At 55.6% G+C, this 17,150-nt stretch overlaps 1 protein-coding gene across 6 annotated transcripts in view; it reads right to left on the bottom strand.

The window, feature by feature from the left end:
- Positions 1–4,412: 4,412 nt before the first annotated feature.
- The window catches only part of PTPRU (protein tyrosine phosphatase receptor type U), a 56,575-nt gene continuing 43,837 nt past the window's right edge, over positions 4,413–17,150 (bottom strand). For all 6 annotated transcript variants that reach the window (XM_039564567.1, XM_039564568.1, XM_039564569.1 and 3 more), the window contains 5 exons: positions 15,081–15,221; positions 13,168–13,293; positions 10,712–10,869; positions 9,478–9,613; positions 4,413–7,261 (listed from right to left, as the gene is read on the bottom strand). In XM_039564567.1, the coding sequence (XP_039420501.1) occupies positions 7,199–7,261; positions 9,478–9,613; positions 10,712–10,869; positions 13,168–13,293; positions 15,081–15,221 (624 nt within the window). In that variant the 3' untranslated portion in view covers positions 4,413–7,198. The remainder of the gene's footprint in view (positions 7,262–9,477; positions 9,614–10,711; positions 10,870–13,167; positions 13,294–15,080; positions 15,222–17,150) is intronic.

The raw sequence follows: 17,150 nt of genomic DNA, 5'->3' as shown, positions 1-17,150 counted from the left end.
GAGAACAGAACAGCGGCCGCACCCTGGGGCAGCTGCGGGGAACCTCTCACACGCAGCGAAAAGGCTTCGGGAGAGGCGGGAGGGAGAGAAGAGTCCTTGTGAATGGCAGCACATGGGGGGGACATCGGGGGGAGGATGTCAGCCGGGGAATGTTGGCAGGGGGATGGATGGATGGATGGATGGATGGATGGATGGATGGATGGATGGGCTGTTCTCCCACCCTGCAAGGGGGGGGAAATGTGCCCAAGCCCCCCAGCACTCAGCCAGAATCCCACCCTGCAGGCAAAACCTCCTGGAAGTCACCCAAATTCGCCATCCCCATGGGGACAGCTCCTTTGGGGAGCACTGCTCTGCCAGGAACAGCCCCAGGCTCCCCACAGACCCTTCCCTGCTGCTGCCCTGGCTGTGGCCCCAGTGCAGCCCCGAGGGGCAGCTCCAGGCCCTCGTGTTCCCAAGTCCTCAGTAATTTTGGGCACATTCAGCTCTGAGTGGCCCCAGGAGGGGCCCCAGGAGCTCAGACATGGCTCGGTGCCTTCTCTTCAGAATTCTGGCAGCTCCAGCACCCAGCTGAGCCCTCTGGATCAGCAGCAGCAGCCCAGGTACCCTGGGTGAGTCCTGCCTCGCTGGCACTGCACTGTCCGTGCCCAGGAGCTCGGGCAGGGCAGGGCAGGGCAGGGGGATGCAGCATCGTTGTCCCCAGGGTGACAGTGAGTGACGGGAGATGCTCTGCCCGGCTCAGGGGCAGTCCCCAGCCCCTCCCCAGGACGCTGCACGCAGGGGAGCAGCCCAAGGACTCCGGCTCAGATAAAGCTGTGCTGGGTTCAGGAAGGGAGAGGTGAAGCCCTGAGAGATCTTCTCCTGAACGTGCACACAGAGCCACTGCCAGACTCCACTCCTGCCCTACCTGAGGAACCATCCTCCAGCCCACCAGCAAATGGGCAGTTCTCAATCCACTGGCTCCACCAACGCGGTTTCTTTGGGATTGAAAGTCCTCCCATCACTTTTTTCACCTCCTGGGACTGGGAAGAAATTGTCACTTGGCCATTGACCCTGAAAGGCAGAGGTCTGGCACCTGGAGACGTGGACCCATCCATGGAGACCTGGATGCAGAGCCATTAACGTGGAAGGGCCGACTGAGCCCCATCTGCTGTCACAGATCCCCTGTGGGCCCCAAGGGCTCCGGGCTCCTCGGGAAGGGGGAGATCAATTCCCCGCTGCCGTTCATCTGCAGGGACACTTGAGACCACAGATAAATCACAGGTAAAAGCTCTTCCACCTCTTCCAGCAGAAGCACCTTCCCTGTCCTGTGAACCTCAAAGATATGACACTAAGAGAAAAGTTAAATGATTAATTTGTTTTTCAAAACCACGTCCTGAAAAAAATATCACATTTTTTAGCCAGAGGAAAATTCTTTTGGCAGCCCAGGCCTCCAGAAGCTGTTTGGGAGTTCATTTTAGTTGACTGAGTGTGTTCACACATCTGTGATTAGACACACACTCCACAGATATTTTTGTTAACCTCCCTATTTGAAATTCTCCCCAAACTTCCCGAGCAGGATTTTCTTGTCCAAGCATTTGTGTTTTGTATCTGTGCTGAAATACTGCTTTATAAATAGCAAGAGCTTTATCTTGGCTCTAACCAACAACCTCAACTTAAAGCTAAATGCATAATTTACTGCAAATTAAACTTAATGGGACTGGAATAATTATGTTGACTTTTGGAAGTACTTAAGGATAAATACATGATTAGATATTTTGCACACCGTGAGGAAATATTTATTTCAAAATACAAATTCTTCCCATTGAGCCTTGGGATGGAGCATTCAGAGGTGACATGAGCAGCATAGAGATTACAGCCCAGTTAAGGCTACTTAAATAAATCATCCCACAGCACTTGGGGCACTGGAGAGGTGGGAAGTCTCTGGAAAAGCGCAGTGTCTGTGCCGCTGGATCATGGCTTGGGGAGATGGGCACATCCCTGGACTCTTCAGCCTCTGCTCCCTGTGCCCACCGTGGAATCAGAGCCCCGGGCATCCCTGCAGGGCCCAGCTGTCCATGGGAACAAGGTCACCTCACAAGGTCACCCCACCCAGCCAGCCCTCCCCTCACCTGTGCCCAAAAACAAACCCAGCAAGGATGGACGGGTGGTCCGGGCACGTGGCCCTGCCCCAGGGACAGGAGTGGGACGGGTGTGTCCCATCCCAGCGCGGATGCTCAGCAGGTCTCTGCAGGACAGGGAGCAGAGAGGGGATGGAGGGGATGGGCCCAGCCTGAGCCACGGCAGCTCTCGGCCTCGCAGGGACATCCCAGGTGATAAACGGGCCACTGCAATTAATTGAATTTGGGTTTCATTTTGATGAATTAACCTGCCAAGGTTAATCAGGAGGGTTTAACACAGCCTCCCCCAGCCCTGCCTCTGCTCTGCCCCTTGGCTCAAGGCAGCTGCCAAAATGCCACATCAAAAGGAAAAGCCCAAACCTTAGAGGGCTGAAGGGCCGTGAGCTGCTGGGGGGGATGGGGTGGGGGTTCCAGGTGGGACCCCCACGCCAGAAAGGAGCACTGAGGGAGGAGAGGAGGAGGAGGAATCCCTGCCCACAATTCCTGTGACTGCCTCGGTCACAGCCCTCGATACCTGGGTGGGTGAGGTCTGGGCACCTCCTGAGAACACTCCCCGCGTCCTGAGGGTGCTCTGGGGCTCTCCAGGGGCAGGATGGCCACGGTGGGCTTGGTGAGGACAAAGCTGAGCACCCACTGGGAACACTGACCCCTCTGGGTAGGTGGAGAGGGGCGGGACAGGGGTCCCCCCATGCCACCTCTGTGGCTGCTGCTGGACATCCCCCGGGCTGGAGCTGGGCTCCCCAACATTTCCAGCACTGTCTGTCAGCCAGGATTAGGGAACGAGCCTGTGGATGGAATGAGAATATCCAGGTCACCTCCAACAATACCATGACATTGGCTTAGGAAAATTATTACCAGCCCTACCGGGCATGTGTGCTGCAGATAACAGCACAAAGGAGGCATGGAGTTGGCAAGCGATTCCCAGGAGCCAGGAGCCGGGCATTGGACACATCTTTGGATAGGTTATTGACATGCAAATGCTCCCTTTAAGCAGCTCTGATCCATCCAGGCCTGGCAGAGCAGCATGGGCACCCAAGTGCCTCAAGCCATGCCCACGCCAAGCTCTCCTGGCTCTGCACAGCAGGGAAAGAGTGGTCTCATCCCATCCCATCCCATCCCACCCCATCCCGTCCCATCTCATCCCATCCCATCCCATCCCATCCCATCCCATCCCATCCCATCCCACCCCGTCCCGTCCCGTCCCGTCCCGTCCCGTCCCGTCCCATCCCATCCCACCCCCCACAGGTCACTCACCAGGCCACACCGATGAATCCAGGGTGGCACAGAGGGACATCTCCGCAGGACATCTCCACAGGATAAGCACCTGGACTTCTGCTCCTGTCCCGGCTCTGAGGCCCTGTTGGCTCTCCGGGCTGTCCATGCCTCTTCCAGAAGTTGCAGGGAGAAGGGGAGGAAGGACACTGATGCCACCCACACCTCCGAGCTCCCAGGGCCTCCGAGAGCCACCAGACCCAGTGGCCACCACCGGTGTCCCCACAGAACTGCTCCCTGTTTTACCTTAATGAGCCACAGCTCACAGCCCCTGGTGGGAGCAGCTGCTGTCTCTCTGTTCACTCCAGACCAGCCCGAGCCCACCCTGCCCTCCAGGACAGCCCTGGGGACACGGAGCTCATCCCCAGGGACACCCCTGCCAGGGCTGACCCCACGCACCCCAAGCCCTTCCCAAGGGCAGGACTTGGCTTTAATTTGCATGATCCCCCTTTTTATTATTTATCAGTAAAGTGTAATTACTGCTTCCTTCACGAGCCTTAATTAAAGATGAAAAACAATCCTGACAAGTCAATTAGATTTTTTTTCCTTGGTCTCCATTAAATTAAGACTCAAGTGTTACTGGAAGTGTTTCATATCACAACACATTTAACCGAAGGCTGCTTCGTAATAAATAAATCACTGAGGACAATGCAGGAACTTTTCCTGAAGGCTCTTCTTACAACAGGATTTCATTTTCCAGCTGAGAAAGGCCTTGGGAATACTTCTTCCTCCACACCACCTTCTCCAGCAATGGGGAAGGTCCATCAGAAGCTGTGGGCAGCCAGGGTGCCTGGGAAACCCCGACCTGTCCGAGATCTCCAGGGGGACACCAACAGCAAAGCTCTGGAAGCACAAGGCAACCCCATCTGTGCCATGAGGGCTTTGCAGGAACCTGGCCCTGCAAAGCCACTCCCAAAAATACCCTTTAAAAGACAGGGCTGAGGGAGAGGCTTGTTCTGCAGCTCAGGGCTCCCCACAGCACAGGTCCCAGCCCAGAGCCAGGAAAGAACTCCAGAGGCCATCACAAATTTGGAACATTTATTTATGCAACTGATTTTCTTCAAAGGAAAGAAAGCCAAAAATAATAATAATATAACAAAATAATAAAAAAACAGTTAACAACAGCTGGATGTGCGTGGTACAATCCACATCAGACGTGTCCCTCCCTCAGTCCCACTGCCCTGTCCCCTCCATGGTGGAGCTGCCTCATGGTCCCAAGTCCCTTTGGCAGCAGCTCTGGGGTGCTGCCAGCTTTTAGGATCACTTTTTCTGCATATAGACAAAATCGTTCCAATTTGGTGTTTTTCTTGGGTTTTAATTTTTTTCCTTTTTTTTGTTTTGTTTTTATTTAAAAAAAAAAAAAGCACCACTCCAATCTGTAATACCAATAAACATTATCCATCTTAAGAACAGTATTTATATTTTTATATATAGATTTCTATATATATATTTCTATGTACAGGATGGCCTTGCCTCGTGTCCGAGGAGCATCTCAGTAGGAGCTGGAGATGGGTTGGGTTTCATAGCACTTGGATTTCAAAGTCTGCCCTTCACCAGAGATGCCCTAAAAACCCAGAGACACCCAGCAAGGAGGCATCAAAATAAAATAAAAAGGAAAGAATCTTGATTTTAAAACATATATACAGCTCCTCCAGTCTCTGTTGTCTCTGTAGGACTACCTGGGGTTTCAGTTTTCCTCCTTTTCCTCCTCCTGGCAATACTTCACCTGCGGAGCCCTATGGGACGCTCCCTCCCTCTGGACCCCAGGAGGATGTGTGTGGTCCATCAGGAACTGGACCCCTCCAGTTCCTAGGGCTGAGCAGCCCCCAAACCATCCCATTCCCAGGGATTTCGGAGGCTCAGCTCAGCTATTTTCACACAAAACCAAACAATTTCTGCTCCTTTCTGCAGCCACTGTGCAGCACCTTCCCTAGGACAGCACGGACAGGTCTGTGGAGAGATGGGGACTGGGAAAAGGACACTGATTTATCCCAGTGTGAGCACTGGTGTAGCCAGGTACTGGTGTTACCAGACCATTTGGGGGTAAACAAAGAGCTTTTGATGATGAGACAGAATGGGCTCACGGCAGGTGAGGCAGGTGAGGCAGGAGAGAAAGAAGGGATGGTGTCAAATAGCCCTTGGAATAAGTTATTGTCAGGCTGTGAATTCCTCAGGAAGGCAGTGGGAGAGCCGAGGGTCTGGGACAGTGCTGGAATCCCCATCACCACAGCAGCAGCACATTGTCCAAGGGGAGAGAGGACAGGGACAGCTCTTCCTGCTCTCCTTCACCCTTGGCAGGTGGATGGAAACAGCTCCTGGGTTTGCTCCTCCAGGACACGGCCATTTCAGCTGTGCAGCCTTCGTGATTCCCTGGGGAGAGCTCCCTGGGTAAAGGGATCACCAGCTCCAGGCAGGCAGGGTGGGAAGTTGCCCCTGCCCTGGGGAGGTGGGGCTGGAGGATGGGGGTGAAGGATGGCAGATGGATGAAGGACAGGGTTGCCCACAGGAAACCTCCAGCATGTGGAGGACAGTTTCTCATCTGCTCTGCTCCATCCCCCCCAGAAGGGTTCTGCCTGGTCCTCAGGACAGAACCAACCTCCCCTCAGTTCCCCTGGCAGACCCCAGACATGGATCCCTCCGGCTGCACCTTCCCAAGGCCGTTTATTTTATTACAACCAGGCTGAGAGCAGAATCCCGGTAATTTCCACAACAGCAGATGGAGAAAGTGCCATTGCACACCCACCTGCAGCAGGATGGAGCTAAAAAGCCTCAGGTACCTTCAGCCACCAGCCCCGGGGGCACAGGGATGTGGGGACCTCCCCCTGTCCAGCCCCGACACACGGCCACGGCTTCAGCACAGCTCAGCCCAAGCCAACGCCACCCCAAAACCGGCCCTCCCGCCCCACCAGGCCCAGCAAAAGCCAAGAGCATCAACGGGCAACTGCCCGGGGGTGACATCCAGGAAGTATTTGGGATGGACCCGAATTTTGAGGATTTTGCTTCAAATGCAGCTACACACAAGGGGTTAAAAGCAGACCCCATGGGCCAGTGCCTGTGGGACACCAGGAGGAATTCACTGCTACAGGTGGAGAGGAAGGTGTGGAGATGCTGGGGAACCATCCCCTCAGAAGCTTTGCAGAAGCACCAGGAGGGTCCGGGTTGGTCCCTGCAGAGGGACACTGCCTGGCCAGTGCCCCCCACCCCTCACCCCTCACCCCTGCCTGTCCAGGGCTGGATACACAATGGGGCAGAACTCACAGAACTAAAACAAGCGAGGATCAAACTCATGGCACGAACGGGCAAAAACTCAAGAGCTCCTGGGGTGTCTCTGCTCCGGCTCAGAGCGAGTCCCACCAAGGGAAAACCTCTGGCAGCCTCCGGGCTCCTCCAGGAGCAGCTTCAATTCCACACACTACAGAGCAGCATCTCCCAGTATCCATCCTTCCCTGCTGGGGAACAGCCTCGGCTCCTTCCGGTTCCTCTTCCTCCCCTCCAGACTCACCAGCACCGCAGGGCCTCATCCTGCACACACCAACCCCAGGCATGACTCCAAGGGACGGGATGAGTTGTGGGATCCACCCGTGGCCGCTCGGACATGCCCGGGGCAGGGAGGAAGGATGGAGAGCGGAGGATGAAGATGGAGAGCAGCCAACACATCCCCACGTCCGTTCGTTTCCTGCATCCGAAGGGTTTCCCGGTGGGTCCTTTGCTGTTTCCCTCCCCACCCCAAGCAGGGCCGCAGCGTCCAGCTGGGAAGCGCGGCTGGCACGGCCCCTGCACAGCCCTTGGTGCCCCTCCGTGGCCAGGTGCTATCTGGTCTCCAGGGACTCCAGGTATTCCAGTGCTATGTCGTAGCAGAAATGGTACTGCTCCTGTTCGGGGAGAGAAGAGGGGATGTTACCATCCCAAGGGAATTTCCCAAATGTGTCCCTGTCTGAGGAAAAACACATGTCAGCAGCCTTAAGGAAACACCTGTCAGCCTCTCGGGCCCCGTGACAGTCCAGCTGAAGCCACAGCCAGGAAAAACCCCTCTCTTGGCCAACGACAGCCACTGCTGGGGCACATCGCACGGCCCCACACGCACAGAAATCCAGCACTCTGGGGACACACGGCACCTCCCCCTGCCCCGAGGGAGGGACCTGGACTGCAACGTCCCCTTCCTGTGAAAATACCTTTATTCCCCACCCCAGGTACAACCAGCACTGGGGATTCAGCGACCTCATCACCTCAGTGACTGACAGCTGTCAATCAAGTGGTGGCAGAGCTGTGGGAATGATGGAGTCTGGGGTCAGGAGGTGTCCAAAATAAAACCTTAGGCAAGAAATCGAGGAGTGCTTGTTTCTGAGTTCAGCAGAGGCTGGGAAAGGGGAGAGCACCCAGGCAAATACCCCTGGCTGTAGTGGATGGAGATGCCCTGCCCTGGCTGCCAGGACGCTCCTTTATCACAAATTCTCCTGCCCGGCAGGACCGGGCTCGCTCTCCCACCTTTTCCTGAGACATCCAGGGATGGTGTCAGCATCCTCCCACCCTTCACTCCCCTCAGCTGCGTAAAGGGGAAGCCCAGAGTGGCTGACTCGTGGTTTTGTAACAAAAATCCCTGAACTGGGGCTTGTGAGCGCAGACTCATCCACCCCTGTCCTCCTCTCCACGCCCTGCTCCCGTGCTCTGCCGCCCTCGTACAACTCACAGCACAGAAACCTCGGGAGAGCTCCGACTGCGGCAGTGCCCATCCCCAGGAGATGCTGCTCCAGTGAGCAAAACTGGCCAGAGGGGGGGAAAAACTCCAAATAAATCAGGATTTTGGTGCTGCTACAAGCACTGGGACGTCCAGTGGGAGCACTCTGGGTGTGACAGCAGGGAGGGAGAGGGGAGAGCTCATCTCCCCAAATCCCAGCTGCAGGACAGGGATTTGGGCCTGAGCACCAGCATGAAAATCCCATTATCCCACACGGGTGGGCAGCTCCGGGACCCCAGGTGGGAGCGGGCAGAGGGGGAGAAGGACTTCAAAGCAAGGAGGCTGCGGCAGTCCAGATTAAAAGCACATAATGCTTTTTGGATTAAGGAAAGGGATTGTTTCCATTTATCATCATATAAAAATAACCCCCAGGGCAAGAGGGGGAAGAGGCACAGGCAGCGGGAAGTGCTCTCCGCTGGGATGAGCTCCTCACACCAGGCACGGATCTGGCCTCCCGGTGACTCTGGGAGATTGAGATTCCCAGAATAGCCGGTTCAGGTTCATTTGAGGCGGGAGGAGGCTCGTGTCTTGATGGGAAATGTTGCCTTTTTTTAATACCTTTGCAATTTAGCCCAATGGGTCTGGTGGCTTCATGCTCGTCACATCATCTTTCCATTATCTGCATCCCTCCCTCTGCTCCCCTCTCCCCTCCCTCAGCTTCTCCTCTGCTTTTAATTCCTAATGCAAATCACATCCCTTCCTCAGAACCATTTCATTTTGCAACTTAGGGATTTTATAATCCAAACAGGGTAAACATTTCCAGCTGACTTGCTTTTAAAACATCATGAGGCACCTGGATCCCTCCACCACGGAGATGGACACGCACCTGCTCCCTCCCCTGTTCCATCATCAGGCCCTGAACTAGGGCAGGGGCTGTTTGCCCTGACCTGCTGCCAGCTCCAGCCTCCCCCTCAGGACATATCAGTCCACTGCTGCTCCCAGCAGCTTGTCCACCCATTCACTTCACTCCAAATGCTCATTCCCTTTTATAAGTCCGACAGGAATTTATCTGACTCCACACCAGAGCTGCTCCCAACACCACAAACCTTCCAAAGAACCACAGCTGCATCCCATGGGTGAATGTGACTCTGTGTTACAACTCCTGGGGAGGATTTCCAACAGTCCCAGCACTGACTCCGAGGCCAAGCTGGCACAGCAGGATGAAGACAAGCCCAAGGCTGCTCTGACGAGCTGCCTCACTTCCCAGCCCATCCCAGCACTGTGCTGGCGTGAGGAGGCCCATGATGCTCATCGTGGTGGAAACGGCGGTGTTGTGGGGGGTGAGCATCCCCAGCACCTCTCCTCCATGCCAGGACCAGCAGCCAGGGTGGACAGGGAGGGTCTGGTGCTTACCAAGGTCTCCACCATATTTGGTTTGTAGTTGCGGAGGGTCTTGGCAGCGAAGAAGACATCTGCCATGTTGTGACACTTGATCATCTCCAGGATCATGGTGGAGGCGCAGAAGGTGCCACTCCGGCCACCTCCGTTCCTGGTGGGACAAAGACACATGTCAGGAGTGAGGAGGTGGCATCAGAGCCCCTTCCTGCTCCCTCCAAGTCTCCCTTTCTCTATCTGACCCTGCATCCCGGGGGATGTCCCAGAGCAGGGCCTTGTACCCAAAATGGGGACCTGAACCTGCCCCATGGGGTAGCAGGACAATGATCCTGCCCTCCAACCCTCACAAGAGCATGGAAACACATTTCTGGACCAGGGCTGGATTTTGGCCATTTGGGCTCAACTCCCAGCCCTGCCATGTGACCTTGGGGAAGCTGCCATGTCCCAGAGGTGACCCAGGCCTGGTGACAGGGTGGTGCTGCTGCCTGGAAGAACCGTCCCATGTTCCACCCAGAGCTCTGGGAGCCTCCCCAAATCCTGGCTGAACCCCCGTTCCCACACCACCACACCTGATCCCTGGCAGCAACGGGAACAGGGGAGAGGAAGAGAGAACACGATGCCAGAGCTCTATAAAGCGTGTTCTCAAATTATCCTTCAGCTAACGAAGATGGACAAGGCTGTAATTAGTTTTTGATTAAAGGCTCTCCTGCTGTCTCTCCCCATCTGTGGACGTGCCGGGTCCCATCCGAGGGGAGCACAGTGTTTGTGAGCCAATCCGCCCAGAAGGAGGGGCATGGAGACCATCCGAGGCTGGACAGGGCTTGGAGCAACCTGGTCTAGTACAGGGTGTCCCTCCCACTGGAACGAGATGAGCTTTAAGGTCCCTTCCCAGCCAAACCACTCCATTATTCCCTGTCCCCCCCGATGAGCAGCAAGTGGTGGGGGTGGCACAGCTCCTGCCACATCCCTTCGGAGCCTGTTACACACACAGGACGTGGGGACAGGGCTGGAACCTCTGCCAAGGGTGGGGGACCAGCACAAAGGGCAGGTTGGTGTCACCCCTGCTGAGCATCCACCTCACGCAGGAGGTGACCACAGGGTGCCTCACCCAAAACTCATGTTGTGGCAGAGGTAGCCCCATGTGGGGACCCCGCTGAGGGCTTTGTGGAGGATCTCCAGGCAGAGCTGTGGACAGGGAACCTGGAGAGCTCTCTCCCCCAGCAGAGCCTGCTCCTCCCCAGCTGACACTCACAAGCAGTGCACCACAGTCCTGCCATCACCACTTTCCTTCTGCCACCTCTCCACCTGGGCCAGGAGGTGCAGGAAGGACTTCTTGGAGTCTGGGGTGTCTCGATAGGCTGACCAGCGCAGGTACTGGAAATGCCGGACCATCAGGTGCCCCTCCTGCAACTGGAAAAGCAAAACTCATCAGCTGGGACCCATGGGCTGCCCTCATTTGCCTCCACTGGAGGTTGGATGGAGGGCAGGAGGGGTTTGCCATGCACAGACAGAAAAGGCAGAGAGGAAAACCCTTTCCTGCTGCTTTCACACGGATGGTTCAGCCTCCTCCTCCAGCTCACACTGGTTCCACCACCCCATCCTGCCCAGGAGAAGCCCCACTGACATGGTTTATCTGACCCCACAGCATCTTGGCTTGTCTGTGTATCCCCCAAAACCTGCTCCCAGGCCCCTGAGCCTCCCCAGGGCTTCTCCATCACACCCTTCCTTTGCACGCTGAAGATCCACGGGATGTGGCTCTGTTGTGCTCACTGTAAACCAGGAGGCTGCTGAGAAGCTGCCACAGAGGCGGGAGCTTAATACCTGGTAATCTGGTTAGTTTGGAAACCTAATCTGGTTAGCTGGATCCAGGAGCAGGATTACAGCCACGGAGCACAGCAGGCTTGAGCCAGGCAGATGTGGGGCTCCTGCTCAGGAGCACCCGGAGCATCCCGAGCACGGGATGGGATGAGACCACAGTCACCCCCTCCAGACACAGCCTGGGGCTCACAGCTCTTGTGTGGGGAGCACGTGGAGGAGAAAGGGGGGTCAAGCACTGATGGGGGGTCAGGCACCGATGGGGGACACTCTGGAGGGCTCCATCCACCCAATTTCAGTGGGATGAGAGCCAGACCTTCTCCAGCCAGAAGGACCAGGTGTTCCTGTAGGGGAATTGGTGTTCCTGAATTTGGTGCCCACTCCAATCTGCACACCCCAAACAGGGGAATGTCTGAACCTTTTTGGGAGCTTTGTTGTGAGCTGGTGATGTGCCTGTGATGGGCTGACCACACGGGGCTCCAGGTTTTGCTTTCAGCTGGAAGCCAGGAAGGCAGACCGGGAAGAGGAAACAAATAAAGGGAGTTAGAACAGACGAAAACTCCTTTGACAGCCCAGGAAGGAAAGTTTTGGGATCTGTTTTGAAGGGAGGGGAAAGCTCCAGAGCACTTGTGACACCCCCAACACCCATTTCCACTGCAGCAAGGCTTGGCACAAAGTGGCTGCATGCATTTACCATCCCTGCTCCAGCAATCTGCTCCTTGGAGGAATCTCCTCGTCGATCCAGAGATTTCCATCACGCTGCATTTTAATTTAGCCTGGAGTATATTCTACCACCCGAGAGCTGAGCATATTTGGTGTAGGGTTTTGTGCTGACACCCAGGAAATGCCAGATGCTCCCTCGGCGAGTGTGAACCAAAACCCTCTTTGTGTTAAGAGTCCAGATAATCAGGATTTATCTCCTCTGGCCCCGGCCACCCTGCCAAAGCACCTTCCCAGCCGGGCCGTCAGCCAAGCCATACGTTCCCTTCCAAGCTCCCTAATTCCCATCTGCCCAGTGACCTTCACTGGGGCACTGGCCTCAGCCTCTTGGCAACCATCAGGAGTTTAAAGACCTCAGGGATGCCACCTCCTCCCAGCTGACATTTGTAGGTAAATCAGCTTCTTCTTTGCACGTGCAGTTCTGCATCCACACAGCCCACATCCCTTCCCTGCTGCCCTGCATTTGTCTTCTTTCAAGGCCAGCTGAACCAGCCATGCAACACTGGCAAAGGGTAGAAATCCGTGTGGATCTTCTCATCCTGCAGGGAGAGGGCTCTGCTGGTGCCAGAGGAGCTGCTGTGCCCATGTGGGGACTGTCCATCCCGTGCTATGTGTGTGGCTGGGCAGAGATGCACCTTCAGGCAGGAGGAAAAAGGTCTTCCAGCAGTTTTCTAAAACCTTCCAAGGAGCCGTGAACTCCAGAAAGGTTGGATGGAGCAATGGCAATTTTACAGGTTCCTCTCTGGCAGGAGGAGAGCTGGGGCTGCCTCCTCTGAAGCAGCTGAGTTAGGCTGGAGACCCCAGCAGTCAGGGAGGATCCTACTGCTCTCCGCAACTCCCTCAAAGGAGGTGGGAGCCAGGTGGGGTCGGTCTCTTCTCCCGGGTAACAAGTGATAAAAAAGAGAAAACAGCCTCAGGCTGCATTGTGGGCAGTTTAGACGGGGTATTAGGGGAAAATTTCTCCACCAAAAGAGTTGTCAAGCCCTGGCACAGGTTGCCCAGAGAAGCTGTGCCTGCCCCATCTCTGGAAGGCCACCTGGAAGGCTGGATGGGACTTGGAGCAACCTGGGATAGTGGAAGGTGTTCCTGCCCATGGCAGGAACAACAAGGTTTTGAAGTTCCCTTCCAGCCCACACCATCCTGGGATTCTGTTATTCGTATAAAGCAGCTCACCCGTGTGACGTTCTGGACTCGGAAGAGCCGGGACACGATGTCCTCATCTGCCGCTCCGGAGATGTACTCCACCTCCATGGGGCCGTACTGCTGCAGCCCCGGCTCGGGCCAGTACTGCAGGCAGGGCTGTGGAGAGAAGCACAGCTCACCGTGACTGGGAATGTGGGCTGGGACATGGGGAAGGGCAGCAGGCAGGACAGGAAACGCCTGTGAAGGGAGTGGCTGGTGCTGGCCCCCCGGGAGCCGCTGGCATGGGGTGGCCCCAGGGTGGGGTGCTGGGCCACGTTTCTCACACAGCACATCAATGGATGGAGGATCTCCCAGCTCACTGAGGGATCAGAGATGAAAGGTCAGGTCCACCCCCAGCACCCACACAGCCCCCTGGCACTGCACGGACACAACAGCTGACACTGCTGGGAATGGACACCACTGGTCCAGGAGGATGTGGGATGGACACTGCTGGTCAGGAGGAGGCAGGATGGGCTCTGCCCCAGTTCCAGCACAGACCTGATCCTGCACAATGTCAGAGCAGGGCTGGGCTGCTCACAGTTGGCTCTCAAGCCCTGTTGGCTTTAGGAGCCACTCTGCCACCAGCAGTGACAGCAGTGTGGGATGTCAGTGCTCTTCGTCCCATGGCCAGGACATCCCACCAAGCCAAAGCAATCCCAGCCTGCATCCCTGGGGAGCAACTCCTCCTCCCCGTGTCCATCACAGCACTGATGGATGGCTCAGTCCCTGGAGCATGGGTGAGATTGTTTTCACAGTGTGACAGCTGGGAAACCAGCACCAACACAAAATATATGATGTTTGTCACCGCACTTTCACAGGGCATTTAGCAACGCAGGTCAGCCACGGCCTGGGCCCAACCGCACGGCAAACGTGTCTGAGGAATAATTGGTTATTAATAGGGGCTATAAATCTCCAAGATCTCTGAGCCTTCCAGACTCAGAACTGTAATTTGGGTATTAAAACTTCCCTTGGCAAGGCGTAGTTCAAGTGAGTGCTGTACCCTCAAAGTCACCTTTCAGAGCTGCCTGCTGGAAAGGTTATTTATTACCTGTTGGTCTTACACCAGTAAACATTTCGGATCCAGCTAAATATTGTAACCAGACACCCCTGAAGAGCTGACAGCAGGAGAGAGGCAGGGCTGAGCAATGAGGAAAATGGCAGAGGGAAGGGGAAGGGGAAAGAATCTTGTCCCTCTGCCCTGCTCAGGTGAGACCCCACCTGCAGAGCTGCCTCCAGCTGGGGGGACATGGACCTGTTGGAGCAATGACAACACCAACGGAACACCAGCGGAACGCCAACGCCAACTCAAAGCCAACGCCAATGGAACACCAACACCAATGGAATGCCAATGCCAATGGAACACCAATGGAATGCCAATGCCAATGGAACGCCAATGGAACGCCAATGGAATGCCAATGCCAATGGAACGCCAATGGAATGCCAATGCCAATGGAACGCCAATACAACGCCAGTGCAACACTACTGCAATGTCAATGCCAATGGAACACCAATGCCAACTCAATGCCAACACAACGCCAGGGCAACACTACTGCAATGTCAGCACCAATGGAATGCCAACACCAGCACAACGCCAACTCAACACCAAGGCAACGTCAATGCCAACACAACACCAACGCCAGCACAATGCCAATGCAATGTCAGTGCAACACCAACTCCATGCAGCCAGGCTGGGCTGCTGCTCAACACCTCTTTGGCTCCAACTGGCCAGCCCTGTGTTTACAGGGGACAAATCCTGAGTGCTGCACACAGTGCCGTGTCCCCTTGCAGAGGAGAAGTTGCTGAGTGAGCAAGGCAGGGGCTGCAGCGCTGTCAGGCCAACGGGGACAGGGCAGGACAAAAGCCACCCATGGGGCCGGCGCAGTCCCCGGGGCAGCAGCACTCACCCAGGCAGAGTTGGACTGGTTGAGCTGGTTGAGCATGACGATGGAGGTGCAGCCATAGTCGTACACCAGCCGCCAGAAGTCGGTGGTGGTGTTCTGCAGCGGGTGCAGGGTGACAATGAAGGCAGCGCTCTTGGTGTAGCTCTGCAGAGAGGGAAGATGAGCACCAGTAAGGACACAGCGGTGACACTGGAGCTACTGTTGTCACACCCCAAAAAACCAGTGCAACCAGATGAGTGGGACCAATCCCCTCTTCTCCATGCCAGAGCAGAGCTGGTCTCCCTGGCACAGCCTCGGTACCTCAGTGCCCTGGTGATGGGGAGATCCAAGTGATCCCTGCCCTTAGTCAGGATGGAAGTACCCACATTTTGCTCTCACAGGAAAGGGTATTTTGCATAAATAATTAGGGAAAAGATGTCCCCTTTGAGCCAAGAGCAAGCAGAAGCCGTGGCTCCCAGAAGACCCCAGACCCCAGCTCTGCACCCTGGCCCTGACTGGAAGCATCACCCGCTGCATCATCCCCACCCAGAGCACCCCACCACCAGGCACCGAGAGCTGCAGAGACAACCACTAACCTGGGCTCAATTTTTTTTGTGGGGAAGAAAGAAAACCCCAAGTGAAAGATCCTAGAGACTGTAAGAAGGAAGTGGGAGGGAAGGAAATGACTGCATTTCTGGATTGTGCTTTGAACAAGACACATCCCCCTTGGTCATCCTGCTGCTGGTTTGCCAAGGGCCAGCTGAGCTCGACACTGCATCAGGCTCACTTAAATTAACACAGTTTGGCTCAAGCATCTTCAGACACAGAATCACCACATCTCTCTGCTGATGGGGGTTCCTCTGCCTGCTGCAGAACCTCCTGATTGAGCGCACAGAAATGCCTTTATCGAACCATTCCCCCAGCCCTGTCCATGGGCAGCAGCAAGACCTCAGCGCTTGGCGAGAGCTTTCCACCCTCGAGGAGGGGCATGAGAGCAGCAAGGGGAAAGAGATTTCACCAGGCTTGCCTTGGCACCCACCTCTTTGGCACAGGTGTAAGTGACAGCAGGGTGTGCAGCAGGGCACGGCTCCACCGGCACCAGCACCGGTGACGGGTGGCACAGGCCAAGCTGATCTGACAGATGGACAGACTGACTGAGCAAACCACTTTGGCACTTAAAGAAAATGAGACTTTTCTTTTTTTTTTTTTTTTCCCCCAAAGAGGGAAATGGGTTTTATCCCTTCAGCAAGAATTTCATCCAAAGGGCTTTGTTGTCTATAAAAAATATTTCATTCACTGATCCTTTAGCAGAGATTAAGGGAGGCTCAGTGATGCATAAAGATAAAATGATAGGCAAACAGCAAGCAAGCTGGAAACAAAACTCCCATCCCACTGCAGCACTACGAGAGCCACTCCCCACCACCAGCAGCCCACTCTGCCTTACAAACTGCTTTTGCTGTGGGAGCAGGAATCAGGGAGATGAGATCCGCACAGAGATCCAGCGGGATAAATCACCCACGGGATGGAAAACACAAGGCTCAGCCTGGTGTCAGCGCTCAGGGTCCGGGGAAGATGCCTGGGGTGTGGGGGGCTCCGTGCTGCCCATGCAAAGCATTTCAAGGGAAGGGAAGAGGGGTTGGTGATGAATGACCCCATCGTTCAGCGTGGGCTCAGAGCCTGCAGCATCCTCTGCTCTGCTTTGTGATCATCAGCCACCAGGAGATAGCTTTGTCACCACAGGGTCCTTTCTGACTGCACCAGGGGGATGCACGGTGGCTTTGGGAGCAGCTCAGAGCCCCCCCAGTTGCAGCAGGAGGATCACGGGGGACTGGCAGCACAGGAAGGGCTCAGTGCTGCCCCCGGAGCTTCCTCTCCCTCCCCTGTCCCAGTTTCACTGCAAAATCCTGAAGTCCCTCAGTGCCTGACTCATGAGAGCAGGAGGAAAGCTCTTGCAGGGTGCTGCTACGCAAAAGAAGGGATGCAGGACCCCGTTACACCAGTCCCAGCCCTTCCTCCCCCTGCACACAGCAGCCGTGAGCCTTCCTGCCCTTGTGCAAAACGAGGCCATAAATCCAAACCGAGCAAAGTTTTGCC

This window comes from Corvus cornix, chromosome 23 (genome assembly GCF_000738735.6).
Source record: "Corvus cornix cornix isolate S_Up_H32 chromosome 23, ASM73873v5, whole genome shotgun sequence".
Taxonomy (NCBI): Eukaryota; Metazoa; Chordata; class Aves; order Passeriformes; family Corvidae; genus Corvus; species Corvus cornix.
The sequence above is the reverse complement of the archived record's forward strand: the minus strand, read 5'-3'. Positions and strand labels throughout refer to the sequence as shown.